This window comes from Mesoplodon bidens (genome assembly GCF_964165515.1).
Source record: "Mesoplodon bidens genome assembly, chromosome: 14".
NCBI lineage: Eukaryota > Metazoa > Chordata > Mammalia > Artiodactyla > Ziphiidae > Mesoplodon > Mesoplodon bidens.
In genome coordinates, this window is record NC_138170.1 from 12621412 (window position 1) to 12634455 (window position 13044).

The following is a 13044-nucleotide window of genomic DNA, read 5'->3' on the forward strand; positions in this document are numbered from 1 at the left end:
GGAAGGAGAAGGCTTAGTTTGGTCCAGTCTGGTATTGTGTCCAGATTGGTCAGTGGGTACATAGGTCTGTGTCTGGCCTTGTCACAAGTAAACATGGGGGCACCTGGGAGTCTCATCAAAGTCCTAATGGGAAAGGCATCTGTTTGTATTGATAGTAAGCCTTTTCCCAGTACACGAAAGGGTGGAGGCTGCCTTAACCACGGCTGTTCCAGGAGCACAGGGCTCAGGTAAAGTGCGACACCGTCAGGTACGAAGAAGCAGAAAGAGGTTTGTCCACTGGCTCCTCAGCAGTGCAGCTGTGCTCAAGCCAGAGCTCTGTCAACGGGAGCTGCTTCCTCTGCAGCACCTGCCCGGCCCCGTTCAGGGACCACACTCTGAACATACATAGCAGAGTTGAGCAAAGGAATGGAAGTGGCACAGTTTGCACTGAGGCCTCCTATTTAAATTACAAATACTTCATTCATCAAAAACTTCACTTTAGTACTAAAACTACCAAAGCTGCTTTTCAATCTTTCTAAATGACCAGTAAGTTGCAACAGAAGATCAATATCTAAAATAGCACAATTCAACCAATTAGGCCTACCGTCAGAATTTACAGAAATGCAAATATGCTTTATTCAATAAACATGAATCAAGACCAAATACTTCTGAAGCAGTAATGAAAGCACACAGGCCCCATCATCCTGACAAGAGAATCACCTTGAACGTGCTGCTGCGCTAGGAAAAGGATATCCACCAGCACAAGCCAGAGTCAAGGAGAGACAGAGGGAGGCTGGCCAGAAGCACAAGATCTGAATCATTTGCCTGCAGCAAAACAGCAAAAAAATAAAACGAACAAGCAGGAGAAAAGAGGCAAAGGGCTGTGGCTTTTGGCATTTTCAGGCTATTTTTTCTATTAATGTAGAATTAGATTCTTACAGGAGGAGCTAGATTAGGTTCATCAAAGGTGACGGAAGCAGGGTCATTATCCCAGCACTCAATTCTATAAGGACGTAGTCCTGCTTCTTTGCTTGTCATTGGTAATCATTTAGGAAATCCACTACCTTTTTGTACAGAGAAAGCAGACTTTTCATCTCAGTAATGAAAATTACCAAACAGCAATCTAAAAGCAAATGTCAGAAATTCAGGTTGAAGCAGAAATGGATAATACTAAATTTCCTTTCTCTCACCATGAAATACTAACCAAGAGAACTTTAATTTCTGGATTTCTTTATGACTTTTACCTCAAACATGTTTATCAAAAACATTATTAATTAAGCAAGCTAAATCTTTCCCCTTATTTTCCTTCTCTCCCCATCCCAATCTGGCTCATTTTGTGTTGGACCAAAGCCAATGCTGTCCATAAAGGTGGTAAGTTACCCTCATTCAAATCCAGATGGAATTAGAGCGTTTACAGCCACTTTCCTCTGGAATTTTCTGCCAAGTTGCATTACTATGTATTTTTCCCAATGAACTAATGTACCACCTTGTAGATGATTAAGAACAAGAATACTTTGAAATACATATCTGTAAATTACCAGGAGAAAAGATAATATAGATTTTTAAAATATAAAGTTTACAAGGCTCTAAGCATATACAAGTTTAGAAATAAGACAACTCCAAAATGAATAGATGTCTTAAGCTCATTTTCTAAACTCACAATGACAGAAAAGAAGACATGAAGATTAGAGACAGTAATGCTGAGCCCAGTAGCTAGTTCACCTCCCCTGCAATTCTGCCTGTCCAGGTCCCAGGATGTTCGCACTGCCTGCCCCTTATCCTCAAGTCAGGTGAGAATCCCTAACAAGCGATGAAGCTGGGGCTTCGGCACAGCGGGCTCCACACTGGGGATGAGTACTCAGAGCTGGAACCCTGCTCACCTGCAGAACTGAGGAATGGACCTCACTTTTTTTTTTTTTTTTTTTTTGGGCGGTATGCGGGCCTCTCACTGTTGTGGCCTCTCCCGCTGCGGAGCCCAGGCTCTGGACGCGCAGGCTCAGCGGCCATGGCTCACGGGCCCAGCCGCTCCCTGGCATGTGGGATCTTCCCGGACCGGGGCACGAACCCGCGTCCCCTGCATCGGCAGGCGGACTCTCAACCACTGCGCCACCAGGGAAGCCCTGGCCTTCACCTTTTAACAACTGAATGACTCTACATGTTTTATTTTTAGTGTAGAGAATATGAAAAATTACACTAGAGTAAGACATTTTTACGACTCGGAAAAGATCAGATTTATATTACTATAATTTTATTCAGTAAACTTGGATTCTCAACTGGTAGCTCTCAACAGAAGTAGAATCCAGTTTTCAAGCAAGTTGGTCGAAACAACTCTTAAAATCAGGTATTATCCCTTTACTAGACACCCCTCGGACACTAGGGGCTACCTGGACATAATTTAGGAGGTCTGTAAATGCCTCACTGTAGGAAAAACTCCTCGTGTGAATGAAGTGTGTGTTTATATATAATCTGTGAAGAGGCTCCACAGCTTTCATCAGATTTGCAAAGGCATCTCTGCTGCCAGAACACAAACAAGGCTAAGAACCACTGCTTCCGAGAATAAAAATAAATTAAAAGATTTTTGTTCTGTTTTTAACTTGGAAGCATATCGAGAATTCACAAACAGGGAATTTAAAGAACAGATAAGACCGGGTTTAGGAAAACAACCCACAAGGAGCTCAGAAAATCCTACTAACAGTGTTACATCCGTTAGCGCACCTTCAGAAAGGGACAGCTTCCTGTAGAGAAGGGACACAGGCAATTTTAAGCCCTCCGGCCCTCCCTGTGAGAGACAAAGATGAGAATGTGAAAAGAAACACAAGGAAAACAAAATCACATTTCATGTTAAAAACTAAAAGACAGGGCTTCCCTGGTGGCGCAGTGGTTGAGAATCTGCCTGCTAATGCAGGGGACACAGGTTCGAGCCCTGGTCTGGGAGGATCCCACATGCAACTAGTTGATCACGGAGCAACTAGGCCCGTGAGCCACAACTACTGAGCCTGCGCGGCTGGAGCCTGTGCTCCGCAACAAGAAAGGCCGCGATAGTGAAAGGCCCGTGCATCGCAATGAAGAGTGGCCCCCGCTCGCCGCAACTAGAGAAAGCCCTCGCACAGAAACGAAGACCCAACACAGCAAAACTAAATAAATAAATTAATAAACTCCTACCCCCAACATCTTCTTAAAAAAAAAAAAAGCTAAAAGACAATTATCAAAGACAATAGAAACAAAAAGAACTGTGTAAAAATAAAAGCTTACGTTTCAAAGAGGACATGAATGTCAACGAAACAGATAAAAATAATGTTCTGGATCCGCAGAACCCTGCATTCTGCTCTGACCAGGTCGTAGTTTCTCTAGAATCCCTCCCATTTCCACGAATGCACTTTAGAGGGTCCTGCCTTGGAGAGGAAAACAGTGGAATTGCCCAGACTCCACTGGAGTCACTCAGTCAGTGAGGAGGAGCCTCAAGGATCGGTTAACACTGTCTCTGAAACTTCTCCTGCTGTGCTATGGCCTCTGGCCCACCACCTCCACCGAACCCGCTCTCCTGCTGTCCGCCGTGACCCCTGGAATGACCCAGGCAGACAGGTGCGCCTCGGGAACTCATCTCTCTGCAGCGCTGGCCACTGCTGAGCACCCCTCCTTACCAAAGCTTTCCTAGCCTCCATCCCAGGACGACTGCCTGGGTCTCCCTCCTCCCTTAGTCCTGGACTTCCCTCCATGCATGTTTCCGCCCCACGAGGCACTATCCTGGTTCCTCTCCACTTGCTGGTCTACCTGTTCTTCTTGGGTCGCTTCCGCGGCTGCGACCTTCTCCCACACAAAGCTGACTCCCACCTTCATCACCAGCTCTGACTCCTCTTGCTAAGCCAGGCTGGGACTTCCAACTCTCTTCTTCACACTAATGCCCCGGGCAGCTCAACCCTCACCCACTGTGGTCCCTTATCCATGTTTACCACCCTGAGAATGGCAACATTGGCCCAGCCACCTACTTGAGACGTGCACACCTTCCTGGGAGCCCTCTCTCCCTTTCCCCACCCATTTCTAGCCAGCTTGTCATCCGGAGTCCTTCTTCCATTTCCTCTGCCCCATTTCTAACCCTCACTATCCCTCCTTTGGCCGACTGCAGAGGACTCCTTACTAGACTTCCCAGCTCTAGACTCTCCTTTCCCAGGCATTTTTTTAAATGCCATCCTTGAGTTCTTTCTTCCAAGATGTCATCATGTCATTCACCTGTGCAGCCTCAACTCCTTGCTACTTTCCACCTTCTAAACTCTCGAGCATGTCATTCTATCCTTTCCTTCTGGTCCCACCTTCCATGTTTCTCCTACACACGTTACCTACAGGCAAGCGACTCTGAGACATCGTGCCACTGTCCCTATATTTTCATGCTTCTAACTATTTGGTCCCCTTAAATCTTCCCAGAATGCTTTCCCCTCAGTTCTTTTCCTAGTAAACCCCGATTTGTCCACTCAGTCTCAATTAAAATGTCACCATCTCCCTGAAACCTTTCCTGATTTTCACCCTGGAGTAAATTTCTCTTTCCTCTGTTTGCATAGCACCTCTCTAACATGGCAACTACTATTGCTATGTTGCTCCTAGTTATGTACTTGTCTTCCTTACCAGATCGCTCAATATGTGCATTTAAGTTTGCTGAACTAATAGAAAAAATAAGGATATTTTTTGGTTGAGGAATCGTTACTTTTTCACCTTCAACTAAATTTCTATATTGAGGTAACAATAATGCATAAGTATATTTCTCTCTATTATTATTACAAACTAAAAATAATCTGATTTTAACGATACAACAATTTTAGGACACAGTAAAGGATATGAACCATACAAAAATGGAGTCAATAACGGCTAAAATAATGTCACCAAATACAACAGCTAAATGGTTAGAACCCTGAAAAATAAAAATAGGGAAAAAAATCTGAATGTAAGAGTTTCATTGTATTATAATAATTATCATCTGATGAAGAAAAACAATTGATCTCATATCATCGTTTTATAAAAGGCCACATAAAAGATGTTATTGCCTAACAGAATTGTGTTTGAGCACATGGAAGTTATCTGTTTTGGTGTCAACAAATGTTTGTCATCAAACATGATAACGTAAAGTGTATTACATGATAACGTAAAAGTGTATTATAAAGTGGCAAATAAAACACAGTGCATCCCACCCGACTCAGGTCAACCATTTCAATCCCTGCCCTCTCGGCACCAAACCTGCAGCCATGGCTCCTAAAGAAACAGACTCCTCATCATCCCCACGTGTGTGAAAGGACATGCAAAAAGTAAAATAGGGAAAAGGAACTGTGTGGAAGGGTATAAACCTTGCGTACTCAAGAGCTGACAGAGAATCATATTTAAAACGGTCACATCTAAGATGCTGACTGTGTAAAATTTTAAAGAAATACAACGCAGTCTATCGTGGGATGTTTATCCTTTCCATTTTCTTTCTAGCAAAGATTAGTTTTCTGTGAATTATACATGTAAATGCAAAGTTCTTCATTATTATGTAAAAGTAAAAATAAATGCACCTTTCAAGGAGCAGGTGTATCTAACCCAGAATGCAGATGTGTCAAAGACACCAGAAGAAGAGTGGAGCTTTTAACATTATTGGACAAATGTCCTGCTTTAAGGGTCAGATCAACCTACATGAAGTAGACGTATGTGGCAATATACAGATTATTCACTCTGTGCACAGTGATCTGATTTAAACATCTAATCCAAAAGACGTTTTGAGTAAAAATTACAAGGTTCTCTGAATCAAGTAAAAATATAATAAGCTTCTTAATCACTCAGTCATCAGCCATATTATTAAGGAAAACCGAGAGCTAGAAATGTAGGGGTCTTCACAGATACAAATGTTCGCTCTTCTCTAGAGTAAAGCATTGCTGCCCATGCTGCTAGAGCCGTTTCTCCCCAGAACACTACCTCCTCCTGGTTTTTCCAAGCGTGGAGTCTGCTGAATCCCCCAAATTCTGAGCCCACAAGAGTCAGGGAAAACTTACAACCAAAGGAGACTTTAAAAAGCGATGACACGTAATATCTGTATGCGCACAAAGTAAAATTAACTTGCTCTTCACTTACACGTTTAAACCAAGGGTTAGGAAGAAATGAATGTGTTCCGACTGCATAATGATAAAGATGAACGTTCTTCGTAAAGAACAACCACGAACGTTTCTGAGATGGAGCTAATTCCTAGGATGACGTCAGGTAGTGCCTTCATAACCACATAATTTTAAAAAGTGCTCTCTTTAGCCTTATACTTTCAGGATGTATTGAAAAAGGGAAAGAGTCCACAGCGGGGAAAACAAACTCAAATTGGGCCTTTATCACAAATTTCCTATTTTTAAAAATTCATCTCAGGAGATAGAAAGTAAAATCATATTTCACAGCAACAACAACAAAAAGTGCAAGTGGAATGATGTAGTTTTTACCCCAATGACTCTTATCACGCCTTCAGTAGCCGCAAAGATAAAGTAAAGAATCCCCAGTCCGATGACCCGGTGCATGACTGTTCCTAGACGAGGCCTGGTACAAGGAGAAGCAAACAGAACAAAGAGAAAGAAAAAGCAAGGTAAGTAAAACGTATCTGACTACAGTAACTGGCACCATTTCCAACACCGGGGATGTCACTATCCAATCACGTCAGTCCCTTCCCGCCTTGGAGGTACTTTGTTTTGGGAAACAGCATCGTTTCCTGGGAAGAAGGCAGAAACAGGCTCAGGGAAATCTGGCCTCCTTCTCTAGGACTTGAAGCTGTTCTGAGGCCTATGAAGCAACATTTTTGAGGCCACAGGATCTTGCTGCTGAAATCCAAGCAATATGATTAACATAACCCAGGTACTATGTCTATAGAATGGACGAGAAGAGTGATGAAACCTAGGAAGTAAGTGCCAACTTCTAAGTGTCACAGGCAGAAATAATCATTTCATTCTTTCACTAATAGAAATTGTAAAATGTTCTGAGACGTGTCTTGTCAGCGATAATCCACTGATTCTATGACTTGGGCAGAGAAAGAGCAGGATGTCAGGAGATCGAATCCCACTGCCTTCCTCTCTCAATACTCCCAAACGACAGTCCAAACAGACTTCAGCTTTCATTCTTTGAACTGAAAAGAATTAAAATAACAGTTTTGATTCTTTGAAAGTATAAATGAGTTGAGAACATGAAAAGATGATGATTTTTGCAATTAGTCACTTGAAAATAGAACTGAAATTTCGAGAATTCCCTGGTGGTCCACTGGTTAGGATGTGGTGCTTTCACTGCCGTGGGCCCAAGTTCAATCTCTGGTCGGGGAACTAAGGTCCCTCAGGCCGCACAGTGTGGCCAAAAAACAAAAAAAACAAAAAAAAACCCCTGAAATTTCATGACACTTGCAAGTCAGAATTTATTGTGAATACGTTTGAACTCAAAAACCCTCTTTTCAGAGTAATTAGAAGAAAAAACTGGTTTTGAAAAAAAAAATACTTATGATAGTCATTTTAAAACAAATCTAAGTAAAAACTGAACTAATACCCATAGCTCACATTTCAGACAATTTATCTAATTTAGTTAATCTAAATTCTGGTTCACTATAGCCAGCTTACTGGAACCCTGCAACAGCCAGAACTGTTACTGCGCTCGCTTTGTAAGGGTTGAACACAAGTTGACAGTGAAGGGATTCAGTCAAAAAGGGCTGAGCCCTCACCCACCAGCTCAATCTTCTATCCCTTTCTCAGCCACCACCCTCTGCACCCTGGCACCTGACGCTCATAACTCCAACTGTGAGCTGCCACTGGGACCCAGAGGGTTTTGTGTTCTATATACTGTACTAAGGCCAAAAAACAAAAGAAAGCAAAACAAACAAAAAGAAGGTTTCCTCGCTACAGTCCTGGTAACTGTACCAGTCCGGAGCTCAGAAGCACATGCGCGTGCATTAGTGCACGCTTACTGAGTGCACGCTGTGCGCCGCCCAGTACACTGGGGCCTCGGGATACAGGACACAATACAGGGAAGTCACACACAAGTGGGGGGAAGAGACAACAAATGCTAAGAAACACATCAAAAGGGACGAGGGGCTAGAGCGATGGAGGAGGGGCACTCATTAGGGTCCCAAAGGGCCATCCTCTCTGGGGGGTGATGGTGAGGCAGAGAATTAAAGGAAGTGAGGTAGCAAACCACGCCTGGGATCCGGAGAAGCTGACAAGCAGAGGCCTTTCCCGCACTGTGAGTCAAGTGACTGCTGTGTTTTGTTTTGGCACTTGGGCCTCTCACTGTTGTGGCCTCTCCCGTTGCGGAGCACAGGCTCCGGACGCGCAGGCTCAGCGGCCATGGCTCACGGGCCCAGCCGCTCCGCGGCATGTGGGATCTTCCCGGACCGGGACACGAACCCGTGTCCCCTGCATCGGCAGGCGGACTCTCAACCACTGCGCCACCAGGGAAGCCCTGCTGTGTTTAAGGCACGGTGAGGGCAAGAAAACCAGCAGGAGGGAGCAGCGTGTCTGGAGGGAGAGTGGCAGGAGATGAGGTCAGCCATCGGAGAAGCCACAAGATGGAATCTGGGTTTCATTGAGTGAAATGAGCAGGAAAGTAATGAAACTGGAGTTACATCTTAAGAGAATCATCTTGGCTGCTGCTGTGTTTGAAAAGACCGACAGGAGACCAGGGCAGAAGCGGGGAAACCAGTTTGGAGGCTACTGGAGTGTAGTCTCGGCAGGAGAAGATGGTGGCCTGGACCAGGGTGGTGGCTGTGGAGGGGCGGGACGGGCTCATTCTCGACACGTTTCATCAGTCAGAGCCACAGAACTGGATAGAAAGCCTTGGGGATGCCGGTCACTAGAGCAGAGGTCTGGGGCCTGAGCCCAGGGCCCCCCAACACTGGAGCTCGGGAAGACGAGGGGGCGCCGGCACAGGAGACCCTGAAGGAGCCTCCATGACCGGGCACCTGCACAGGGGCTGAGCGGGGCCCTGCGATTTGGCAAGGAGAGGTCAAGGTGACCTTGACAGGAGCAGTCTCAGTGGAGGAATGGGGCCAAACCTCACAAGGACAGAAAATGAGGGAAGGGGAAGCGGCCAGGCACAGACGACACATCTGAAAGATGCTGCTGCACACGGGGGAGAGGGCCATCTGGGTTCAAGGGAGGGTTTGCTTCTGAAGATGACAGAAGTAACAGTGTGCCGATGGGAATGGCCCACCGGAGAGGGCAATAGACGCTATCAGAGAAAACGGGACAGACTGCTGGAATAGCTTCTTTGACAGAGGAGGTAACAGGACCCAGGGCACCAGGGCAGGGCGGGGCTTAACCACACACAGGGATGGTCCACGCCTTACAGGAGCAGAACATGCTGCGTGTGGTCCAGAGGTGGGGAGGATAACACAGACCTGACGGCCGCAATTCCCTCCTCATGGCTTCTAATTCCTCAGTGAGAAAAGAGCCAAGATCAGCTACGATGGAGGAGGGTAGGGAGGTGTGAGGAGAGAGAAAGGGTAAATGGTCTTCTGCAGAGTGAAGAGTCAGAACACAAATGGCAAGGGGATCGAGAACTACCAGCGGCACTCAGGGCGCCCCTCAAGTTCAGGGTCATGAAGTGAACTGAGCCAGGCAGTGGGGTGGGGTGTTCTTCTCAGGCTGACTCTGCAGCCCCGGCTGAGCCTGCACAGATGGAGAGCTGGATTGATCAAGGGAGGCTGACAAAGGAAAAGGCGGAGGGCCTCAGGGGTGGCAGGGGTGATCAGTGCCCTGCTGGACCATGGAAGGCAGTGGGATCAATAGGCCGGAGGCCACACCAGGGACCAAGAGTGCCTACAGCTGACATATTAGAGAAAGTAAACAGGAAAAAGGGGAGGCTGAAAAGTGGATTGCTTAAATGTGCCACCATGGAGCGGGTGCAGTTATACACAAGAAATAAATAATAATCGGGTCTAGAAAATGGCCAGGGGACTCAGGAGTTGAGGGGAGGTGACAGGTAAGAGCGGCAGAGGTGAGGAGGTGAGGTCAGGTTTCTTAAAGGGTCCTCAAACGGATACTGAAATCACAGGGAATCCTGACAATGAAGTGCTGAGGAGAAAGACAATAAAGCAAGTGCTCGGAGCGGTGAGGGATGAGGGGAAACGTGGCAGCTGACAAGGCCTGCAATCAGAAGATGTAGCTGTGGTCCAATGTGAGGGCTTCAGTTTCTGGGAATCACAGGGTCTTAGGGAACAGGCTCTTCCATGTTCATGCCCAGGGACTCAAAGGTAAGAGGGAGAAAAGATCTGCTTGAGAGGGTCCCGAAAGCGGGTCCTCAGGCGACTGCCAGGTTTCAGCCAGAAATTCCACTGAACCTGGTGTTTAATCAGAGCACTCTCTCTTACAATATCGCATACACAATCATGACCCCTAAGTACGCTGTCTAGGAAACAGAAAATGGTCTGAACTTCGAGAATCATTTAAAATTTTCTATTATCCTTATAGTTGATTATTCATCTAACTATAAAGTTACTGGAATTCAAATTCAGGATCTTTATTTGAGAAAAGAATAAAAGAGCCAGTGCATGGAAATCTTTTAAAAACACCCTCTTGGGCTTCCCTGGTGGTGCAGTAGTTGAGAGTCCACCTGCCGATGCAGGGGACACGAGTTCGTGCCCCGGTCCGGGAAGATCCCACATGCCGCGGAGTGGCTGGGCCCGTGAGCCATGGCCGCTGAGCCTGCGCGTCCGGAGCCTGTGCTCCACAACGGGAGAGGCCACAACAGTGAGAGGCCCGCGTACCACCAAAAAAACCACCAAAAACAAAACACGCCCTTGCAGGTATTTCCCTCAGGGATTTGTGTTAGGATACTGAGAGGTGTCGGGTCACAGGGGTCATGGCGGAGATGGATGGGATCACAGGATGGGGACGCGGTGTCTTTTCTGGGCCCCGGTACTTACTTCACAATGCCGTATCCCAAGCTCACGATGATCACCAGAAGGCGAGCCAGCGTCCTCTTAATCGCAGATATCAACTCCGCGAAGATCAGTAAACTCTGGGCTGAGGGAAGGAAGGAAAATCATTTGCTCTGGGTCCATCTGGACGCCTGCCGCCAAGAGTCTAAATGTGTACTGTGTCCAGTTACGTCCTGACCTCAGACGAATTAGCCACGTTTAAGTTAAAGGTCATCTAATCCCAGTGATGTTTGAAACCTCAACGAAGGGGATTCTGATGGGCTCTACTGGGCACAGCTTTCTCACGTCCACTGGAAATGTCTCCCCGAGCTCCCCTCTGCTCTTATTCTTCTCCTTGAGGCTACAAAGAACTGTAGCCCTTTCCTGTCCTGTAAATGTCTGAAAACCACAACACCCTCCAGAGCTCTCGTCTCCAGGTTGCCCTCATCACTTACTCATTCACGCTCCTGCCGTGTGGCTATCACAGTGAAAGACACACCATGTTCCCTGCCCTCGTGAAGCCTGTACCCTGGTCGGGACAAGTAAATGGACAGAGCTCAGCAAGTGCTGGAGGTAACGCTGTATCTCCCAGGACTGTGATGAAAGCGACCTCATCCACACGGGGCAGGAAAATCTTCTCATAGGAAGTGACATGTACACCAGGGTTTGAAGGCTGAGTAGGAGTGAACCGTTTGGAGGAGGGAAAGGGGAAAGCAAAGGAAATGGCACGTGCAAAGGCATGGAGGGAAAGAGAGACAAAGCAAAATATGCTGCAAGAAGTGGAAGTTCGGCGTGTCTGCAGCAGAGCGTGTAACGAGGGAGGTCAAGAAAAGAGGCTGGGGCAGAGGCGGGGCCCAATCACCTCAGTTACAGGCTAGGCCATGAGTCAGGGCTTGTTGCTAAGGGCAGTGGGAAGTCAATGATAGTAAACAAGGGAGTGAAAAAGGAACTGGTAAACTACAGCCCATAGGCCAAATCTGGCCCTACATCTGTTGTGTAAATAAAGTTTTATTGGAACACAGCCATGCCCATTTGTTGTCTGTGGCAGCTTTCATGCTCCAATGGCAGTAGTTGGGAAGTTGCAACACAGACTACATGGCTCGCAAAGCCAAAAATATTCACTGTGTAGACTTTGCAGGAAAAGCTTGCTGACCCTTGGAATAAAGTAGACAGCTTTATTTTATCAAGATTGCTCTACTTAATGGCTTGGAGAGGAATAGACTGTAGGTGAGGAAAACGCTCAGGAGTCTATTCCAGAATTTAGCCAAGAGATGATGAGAGTGCTGGCAGTAAAGATGGAGAGGAGAAAGCCATTCAGAAACTAGTTGTGGGCTAGCGGCTGGACGGGCGAAGGCGCGAGTCCCAATTCCAAGGTCTCCCAGCACCACAGTGGCTCCGAGCAACTCCTGGGATGTCACAGAATCCTGTGGCAACTACTCTGAATGAAAGCAAAGGTGAAGAGCATCCAATGTGAGAGCAGAATGTTTTACAGACCCCGGAGGAAGATGGCGGAAGAGTAAGACGCGGAGATCACCTTCCTCCCCACAGATACATCAGAAATTCATCTACACGTGGAACAACTCCTACAGAACACCTACTGAACGCTGACAGAAGACCTCAGACCCCCCAAAAGGCAAGAAGCTCCCCACATACCTGGGTAGGGCAAAAGAAAAAAAGAATAAACAGAGACAATAGGATAGGGACGGGACCTGCACCAGTGGGAGGGAGCCGTGAAGGGGGGAAGGTTTCTACACACTACAAGCCCCTTCGCGGGCGGAGACTGTAGGTGGCGGAGGGGGAAAGCTTCGGAGTAGCGGAGGAGAGCACAGCAACAGGGGTGCGGAGGGCAAAGCGGAGAGATTCTGGCACAGAGGACCGGTGCCCTCAGGCACACACCAGCCCGAGAGGCTTGTCTGCTCGGCCGCCGTGGCGGGCGGGGCTGGGAGCTGAGGCTCGGGTATCGGCTTTCAGTCGGAGCGCAGGGAGAGGACTGGGGCTGGCGGCAGGAAGAGAGCCTGAAGGGGTTAGTGCACCACGGCTAGCCCGGAGGGAGTCCGGGGAAAGGGTCTGGAGCTGCCGAAGAGGCAAGAGGCTTTTTTCCCTTTTGTTTCCTGGTGCGCGAGGAGAGGGCATTAAGAGGGCTGCTTGGGGAAGCGCCGGAGACAGGCACGAGCCGC

The 13044-nt window shown here is 47.2% G+C and overlaps 1 protein-coding gene across 2 annotated transcripts in view; it reads right to left on the reverse strand.

Annotated features, from left to right (window-relative positions):
• TMEM87B (transmembrane protein 87B) overlaps window positions 1–13044 on the reverse strand; it is a 60113-nt gene that overhangs the window by 22860 nt on the left and 24209 nt on the right. Inside the window, exons 9-11 of one of the 2 annotated variants that reach the window (XM_081255057.1) lie at window positions 10874–10973; window positions 6420–6513; window positions 731–804 (exon numbers count right to left, since the gene is read on the reverse strand). In XM_081255057.1, coding sequence (XP_081111183.1) covers window positions 731–804; window positions 6420–6513; window positions 10874–10973 — 268 coding nt within the window. Of the gene's footprint in view, window positions 1–730; window positions 805–4805; window positions 4880–6419; window positions 6514–10873; window positions 10974–13044 lie in introns of both variants that reach the window. The other variant, XM_081255056.1, reaches the window with a different exon arrangement.